General features: G+C 48.7%; 1 protein-coding gene across 1 annotated transcript in view; it reads left to right on the forward strand.

The window, feature by feature from the left end:
• LOC138504945 (uncharacterized) overlaps positions 1–8,301 on the forward strand; it is a 38,898-nt gene extending 30,597 nt beyond the window's left edge. The window contains exons 2-3 of the mRNA XM_069625333.1: positions 7,517–7,729; positions 7,840–8,301. Of these exons, the coding sequence (XP_069481434.1) occupies positions 7,517–7,729; positions 7,840–8,301 (675 nt within the window). The remainder of the gene's footprint in view (positions 1–7,516; positions 7,730–7,839) is intronic.
• Positions 8,302–8,494: the final 193 nt, after the last annotated feature.

The following is an 8,494-nucleotide window of genomic DNA, read 5'->3' on the forward strand; positions in this document are numbered from 1 at the left end:
AAGAGGAAGGAGAGTCTAACGAAACTGACTCCCCTGCTCCTCTACCTACCTTACCCGCTGTACCTACGGGGCCCATACCAGGTCCCACAAGTAACCCTGCTTATTTTGAACTCGAAAAAATGAAGCTCGAATTAGAATACAAACGGTTCTTGGCTCAATCTGAACGAAACCAAGAGCTCGAGTTCAGACGGATGAATGCCCAGGCTGAGCAGAAGCAAGCTGCGTTAAGACTCAGGGAAATAGAACTTAATCACGAGTTAGAGATTAAAAAGTTGTCTATGGAAAATGCTTCTCTCTCCTCTGGTTCCTCTAGGAGCTCCAGTCCCAAAAGACCCCGGATGCCGAAGGAATTAGTGGGTATGTATGAATTGAGATTGGATGTGTTGGATTGGTTAAAACTGTTTGAGTACAATCATGGGCTCCAGGACATCACCGGGAACGATTTACTTCCCTGGTTGTTCTCTAGGCTCCCTCCTGTTGCGACTGATGTGGTAATGGAATTGGGGGAGGCGGATAAGATGGATTACGAAAGTGTGAAACTAGCTTTGATAGCTAGATTCGGGAAGACCCCTTCCCAGTATCTTAAGAGGTTTAGAACCCTCAAAAAGCATGATGGTACCCCTTGGGCTACCTGGGTGAGTGAAGGGTTGAAATACTTAGAGGGATGGATTAAGGGTTACAAAGTGAACACTTTTGAGGGTATGAAGAATCTTTTTATGTTGGAGTCGATTTATGATGCCTGTTCTCCTGAGCTCAGACAGCACTTGGCTGATTCGAAGGAATTAGATTCCCGGAAGCTGGCGAAGGCTGCTGACTTGTGGGTTGCCAACAGGGCTACTCACAAGGATTCTGGGGCAACTCAGAAAAAGGACGAGGGAAAACAGCCTAAAAAAGACTCAAAAGAGAATTCTAATAACTCAAATTCCAAAGAGGGCCCCAAACAAAACCAGAAGGGTAAACCACAAGGAAAACCGCAGCAGAATAGTGTTTCTTCTGGTGTAAAACCGGAAGGAGGCCAGAACAAGCCACCATTCCAGAAAGCATTCGGTAAATGCTTTGTTTGTTGCTCGTTTGACCACGTGAAAGGAGATCCCAGATGTAAGGGTAAACCTTCAGGGGTCCAGCTTGTCTCCTTAGCCTTCGCTCCAGAGGAGGAAGTCCAAATGGCAAGTGGAAACTTTCTACTGCTAGCTGACGAACCCATTGGAGTCTCAGCCAGCATTTCTTTAGTATCTCTGGGGTTGTGGGAACAACAGAATTTAGATGTCTATAATTCTATCCCCGATAATACTAAAGAGTATTATAAGGACAGTGTCCAGGTGAATGGTCAGGAGACGCCTGCCATTAGGGACACTGGGGCCAGCATAACTGTGGTGGATAAATCGTTTTTTCAGGCTGAGGATGTTGCTAAAGCACCCAAACGCCTCACCAAGTTAGCTGGAGGGCCTGTGCAGATGCTTCCCCAATTACCAGTTCTCATCCAGTGTAACGACATGATTGTAAAGATACCTGTCAGCATACAGAGTGAGGTACCAGGACGCGTACTGTTGGGTAACGATTTGAAAACTCTCGGAGTTGTATCGCATACTCCCAGACCTCCTAGTAAACGGTTACAGGAGCTAACCAGACCCGCAAGAGAGAGGACCATGCGCGGTACTCTCCAGGAGATGATGAAGAGAGAAATCACTCCTGCTCCACTGGAATTATCGGCTGCTGTCTCAAAGAAAACAGAAGCGAAAGGGAAACCTAAGACTTCTACCCCGAAACCCGCAGCCGGCATTTCAGTGCAGCCAACACGGACTTCCCCGCGGTTGTCCAAAGTTACACCCGTAACTCCACCTCCAGCTGAGGCTGAGAGGGAGGTACAACCCTGTGTGGTAGAATTAGACTCTGAGGAAGAGCTAATAGAAGGCCAGGAACTCATTGGAGATCTGGATCCTGTTGACCATCCTGAGCTGCAGTCTTTACTGGCAGAAGGTGGACCCAGCAGGGCAGACTTCAGTAAGGGACAGAGAGAATGTCCAACTCTGGAAGGTCTTCGCCACCAGGCAGAAGCTCAGGCTGAAGGGCAAGAGCCTGGGAAATACAGGTTGCACTGGGAAGATGGCCTCTTCTACAGTGAACCGACCGAGTCTGCACCTGGAGACTACAAGCGACTTGTAGTACCCCAAGAGAACAGACCACAGTTCTTGCAGTTAGCCCACGAGATTCCTTTGGCTGGTCACTTGAGTTTCAAGAAGACTAAGGAAAGGCTCTCGCTCTACTTCTATTGGCCAAAGAGGGGGGCCGAAGTGGAAAAACACTGCAGGAGCTGCCAGACCTCTGGTAAGGTTGGCTCCAAGAATGTGGCACCTTTAGTGCCTCTCCCAGTTGTGGGAGTCCCATTTGAGAGAGTAGGGATTGACATTGTTGGTCCCCTTGATCCTCCAACCTCCTCAGGCAACAGGTTTATACTTGTTGTAGTAGACCATGCTACTAGGTATCGTGAGGCAATTCCTATGAGGACTGTTACAGCTCCGGCTGTGGCTAAGGCCCTCCTTGGTATTTTTACTAGGGTCGGGTTTCCTAAGGAAGTAATCTCTGACAGGGGGTCAAACTTTATGTCCCACTACATGAAAGCCATGTGGAAAACCTGTGGAGTTACTTACAAGTTCTCAACAGCTTACCACCCACAAACCAATGGGTTGGTAGAACGGTTCAACCAAACCATGAAGAGCATGATAGGTGCTTTAGAAGAACCCCTTAAGCGTAAGTGGGACCTTCTACTGCCATGCCTTCTCTTTGCTTATAGAGAAGTCCCTCAGGAGGGAGTAGGTTACTCTCCCTTCGAACTTCTCTATGGTCATCCCGTCAGAGGTCCATTGGCCCTGATTAAGGAGGGGTTGGAGAGTGCTCCTTCCCCCAAGCCAGTCAGAGTGACTGACTACGTGATAGGTCTCCCGAGGAGAATGTCACACATGATGACGGAAGCAAGCGATAACTTGAAAGCGGGACAAGCATTGGTCAAGCACTGGCATGATCAAAAGGCTATCATGGTTGAGTTCGCTCAAGACCAGCTCATTCTCGTTATGATCCCAACAAGGCAGAGGGCCTTGCAAGACAAGTGGATGGGACCCTTCAGAGTTGTGGGTAAACTCGGAGAGGTCAACTATCTGGTGGACTTGGGCAATCCCAAGGAGGCTCCGACAGTCTTCCACACCAACCGACTCAATGCGTATGTCTCAAGACCCGATGTAGGAGTGTTGCTTCTAGCATCATCGGAGGAAGAAGAAGAGAGTGAAGCTCTTCCGGATCTCCTCAGAGGCTTACCTTTAGACGAAAAAATGGAAGGAGTAAATCTCTCCTCCAATCTGACACCCGAGCAACAAGAAGAGTGCAAATCTATGTTGAATCAGTTTGCCTCTCTGTTCTTGCTTTCGCCAGGCTTGACCCCTTGGGGCCAGCACGACATACTCACTGGTGACTGTCTGCCGGTCAAAAGCAGAGGATACAGAATGTCAGAAAACGTACAAACCCACATCAAAGGTGAGGTCAGCAAGATGCTCGATCTCGGGGTAATAGAGCCCTCTACTAGTCCATGGTCTAGCCCAGTTGTGTTAGTACCAAAGGCCGGATCTAAAGAGCTTAGATTCTGCGTGGATTATAGAGCTCTTAATGCAGTCACCAAGACTGATGCCCACCCTTTGCCAAGAACAGATGAGTTGGTGGATAAACTTGGCGCCGCCAAGTTCCTCAGCACATTTGACTTGACGTCAGGCTATTGGCAAATAGCCCTGACAGACCATGCCAAGGAGAAAACTGCATTTTCTACCCCCTTTGGCTTATACCAGTTTAAGGTAATGCCTTTCGGATTGAAGAATGCACCTGCTACGTTTCAACGGATGGTAAACCAGGTTCTGAACGGGATGGAGGACTTCTGCATGGCATACTTGGATGACATCGCAGTGTTCAGCAATTCCTGGGAAGAACATGTAACCAACCTGCGAGATGTTTTGCAGGCTCTTGGACGAGCCAATCTGACCATCGAGGCGAGTAAATGCCAAATTGGACAGAGTAAGGTAGTCTATCTTGGACATGAGGTAGGAGGTGGAGAAATAAGGCCTTTGCTCAGTAAGATTGAAGCTGTGCAAAATTGGACAACACCTACTACTCAAACCCAAGTGAGAGCCTTCCTAGGCCTCACTGGGTACTACAGGAATTTCATAGAGAACTATGGGACCATAGCTTCTCCACTGAATGTCATCTCCTCGCCCCAATTTCCTAAGAAGGTTAGATGGAACGAGGAGTGCAATCAGGCTTTTGAAAACCTGAAAAAGGCTCTTTGCCAAGCCCCAGTACTCAGAGCTCCTGATTACCGCCAACACTTCATTGTGCAGACAGATGCTTCAAATGTAGGAATAGGTGGCGTACTCAGTCAACTGGATGGGAAAGGTAGGGAGCACCCTGTTTGCTTCATCAGCCGCAAGCTGAAGGATCCTGAAACAAGGTGGGCAACAATCGAAAGAGAGTGCTTTGCTATCGTGTGGGCTCTGAAGAAGTTTAGGCCGTACTTGTATGGTTCTACTTTTGTCATTCAGACTGACCACCAACCCTTGAGATGGTTAATGCAAATGAAAGGGGAAAACCCAAAACTATTGAGATGGTCGATCTGCCTGCAAGGGTTTGATTTCACCATTGAGCACAGGTCAGGGTGTCACCACCAAAATGCTGATGGTCTCTCTAGGATGTATGTCATCGACTAGAGGTATGAGATTCATCCAGGAGGGGATTAAATCCTCCTGTCCCTTAGTCTGGGGGGGGGTGGCGAGTGTTAGGGTGAATTCTCTGTTTAGGCTGAATTTCCTCACCTAGTGAGTCCCCCAGCAGCTTTGCTGGATTTCTGGAGTTTGTTTTTTTCCATCCTGCCAAGAGTGAGACTCTTTTTCTCCCACTCTTGGACATGAATGTGTGTAATTCCTTTGAATGTCAATGTGTTCTATGGGCTATGGGGTCTTTTACTCCATAGGGTCTCATATGTTTTTCTATGTGTGTTACACCACACCCTACGTGCCGTAACCCTGGGGCGTCCTAGCGGACCTCCGTCATAGACTCCATACCCGGGGACTGACTACTGTCTCCCCGGGCATGTAAAGTCACCATTGGCTTTACTAGACCTACATTTACTAACAGAACTAGTACAAACCATCCTATTGTGGACGTACTAGTAGGGGTAATTCGATTACTCCTGGGTCTGTTATTCGAGGGGGAACTGTCCCGTCCCCCCTCGTCGAGTTTTGGCTGGTGGCAGTGGAAACTACTTGTTATGTTCGACCTCGAATATAACCCTATGGGATTCTTCCCATTGTTGGAGATTGATACTTTTTCTCGTTAGTCTCTAACATACCACCGGTCTACTTATCTTAAATAAGTCTATCGGATGGTATTTTCTGCCAGAACTCGGTTTTTAAAATGGCGTCTGTGTTCGTCTCTGTGACTCCTAAACCAAAGGTTGAGCCCTTTGTTCCACTTTTGGCGGGCCTCTGTACAGAGACCCTCCAAAGTGGTGCCATTCTGTCTGGGTTACCATAGGGGTGTGGGAGGGGGTTTAGGCACCCTGGACCGAGTTGCCTTGCCAACTCCGGTCGCACTCTGGTGTGATTGGCCCAAGTGGTGAGCCTCCCTGCTCACGACTTAGCGTGTGTTGATTGACAGCTAGGCTGAATGAATGGGGGTTTTCTGCATAAAAGCAGGGCTTTTGGGACTGGATCTTCAGAAGTCGCCACAGGACCTAAGAATCCGACGAGGGTAAAGCTGAGCTGACCTGCAACGACGACACCTCCGGTGGAGCCCTGCTGAACCGACTCACCACTTCCCGACGACAGAGGAGATCTCCCTGCCGGAGAGTCTCTTCCCCTGACTGGTGGGAACAACCAGTCCCCTTTGCTTTTTCTTCGCCCAGGACGCAGTGGTCGAATTGCCCGTGCAGAGCACCTCGGCAACCGGATAGCCACTACCCCTGTACTGTGACCAAAAGGTGGTGCTTTGAGACGGAGCACTCCGCGGCTGGTCTCTTCCCTGGTGGTGCACCGGACTTCACTTTTCTTCGACGACGAGATCATCTCTACTCTTGGCAAAGACCCGACGTGCATCCACCACCAGGAACAACTGCCCCCGCCGGAGCTGTCTCTCCACAATCAAGGTACTGTGTCCGCCTGGCTTCCCTTGTTGCCGGATAGAGTGAGGTGTCTTAATCCTCGCCTCTCCATAGGGTCGCCTCCAAGCTTTCTCTAGCGTACTGTTCTGAACTGGTTCAATCTTCCAATAACAATTTGCTACACAGACTCGAACGCATTTCCACAAAGAGACTTTTTGGGACATATCACCTTGCCTCTCTCCGAGTGGGCCTGGCCTCTGAACTTTATGATCTATTGTGGTTCTTGTCTTCTTGCCTTGCATTTGTCCCGTGAAGTATTGAACTGTGTTGATTTCGTAACCTACTTATTTTTCTCTCCCGTCCTAACGAATACTAGAGTGCCATCTAGGTGGCAGCATACACCTCTGTCTGCAAATAAGTGATGCTGGTAAAACCTAGACTTGTCGAACTATTGTTAGGGGGATTGATCTTTTGATTCGTAGAGTAATTGTAATTGAATTATTTGCCGTGACAGTGTCAGAGTGTTTTCTATAGATGTTCCGTTATAAATAAATACCTTTATATCTTTACACTGAAGCCTTGTACGTGTGTGCTTGTCTTACTGTGAAGAATTGCCCTATATTGTATACTCCACATACTGCTTAACTCTTCTTGAGAGAAGTCTGACTGCTCAGCCACAGCTACCAAGTGAATCGGTGTGGTACAGACTGCTACCAAGTGGGTTTACTGCCAAACACCTGTAGTCTTAAATCTTTTGCAGTGGTCCCAGAGGGAACTGCACAGGTTTCCGCCTAACAGGGGCAGTTCATGGAAGTCGAGGAGGTGCATCCATCCCCCCGCCCCACTAAAGAACGTTTTCATTCTGTCTAATTAGGTCATAGTATTTATGGAAAAGGAAAAGAGAAAAAGGACCCAACAATGTTTGTTTAAAAGGCATTTAAAACATATTTGCCTATTCCTTAACGGCATCAGCCTTTAGCATGTATGTACAGGTGCAGGGAATCAAGCTTGTTCGGAAACATTAGGGGTGTGGCAGACGAAGGTCGGAGGGTGGAGCCAGGCGGATATGATGACCCCAAGGAGCTGTAATCATTGATTAGGTCCGTGACAGAAGACAGCGGTGGAGCAAAGCTGCATAATGGAGAACCTGAGCACAGAGTAATGTAGGGCGCTGGTCTTTTGGGGAGTGGGGTCCAATTTGGCTCCAGCAAAATCACAAAGGTAGGCATTCTTGTACTTATCCCTAGCTTATTAGGACTGGCAAAAATTGAGATATGTTGTGCCTAAGCTCTACTGGTCTTTATCAGGTGACTACTGCGCCTTGACTTCTCATGGTAGCCACATCCTTTGTTCAAAGCCAGTCTAATCCTTTGAACCCTTAAGCTGCACAGTGTTCCTCCTAAGCTGCACAGTGTCTCTCCTAAACTGCACAGTGTTTCTCCTAAACTGCACAGTGCTCCTCCTAAGCTGCACAGTGTTTCTCCTAAGCTGCACAGTGTTCCTCCGAAGCTGCACAGTGTTCCTCCGAAGCTGCACAGTGTTCCTCCGAAGCTGCACAGTGTTCCTCCGAAGCTGCACAGTGTTCCTCCTAAGCTGGTAAGTGTTCCTCCTAAGCTGGTAAGTGTTCCTCCTAAGCTGGCAAGTGTTCCTCCTAAGCTGCCCAGTCTTCCTCCTAAACTGCACAGTGTTCCTCCTAAACTGCCCAGCTGCCCAGTGTTCCTCCTACGCTGCCCTGTGTTCCTCCTACGCTGCCCTGTGTTCCTCCTACGCTGCCCTGTGTTCCTCCTAAGCTGTGCAGTGTTCCTCCTAAGCTGTGCAGTGTTCCTCCTAAGCAGTGCAGTGTTCCTCCTAAGCTGCCCAGTGTTCCTCCTAAGCTGCACAGTGTTCCTTATAAACTGCACAGTGTTCTTCCTAAACAGCACAGTGTTCCTCCTAAGCTGCCCAGTGTTCCTCCTAAGCTGCCCAGTGTTCCTCCTAAACTGCACAGTGTTCCTCCTAAACTGCACAGTGTTCCTTATAAGCTGCGCAGTGTTCTTCCTAAACTACACAGTGTTCCTTATGAGCTGCACAGTGTTTCTCCTAAGCTGCCCAGTGTTTTTCCTAAACTGCCCAGTGTTCCTCCTAAGCGGCCCAGTGTTCCTCCTAAGCTGCCCAGTGTTCCGCCTTAGTAGTGCAGTGCTCCTCCTAAGCTGCCCAGTGTTCCTCCTAAGCTGCCCAGTGTTCCTCCTTAGTAGTGCAGTGTTCCCCCTAAGCTGCAGTGTTCCTCCTAAGCTGCACACTGTTCTTCCTATTTCCTTTGTTCAGGTGTCCCCATTCATGTTCATACCCAGCTTGATGTTTCCTCAGTATAAATAGCCAGTT

This window comes from Ambystoma mexicanum, chromosome 11 (assembly GCF_040938575.1).
Source record: "Ambystoma mexicanum isolate Mex_15411 chromosome 11, UKY_AmexF1_1, whole genome shotgun sequence".
NCBI lineage: Eukaryota > Metazoa > Chordata > Amphibia > Caudata > Ambystomatidae > Ambystoma > Ambystoma mexicanum.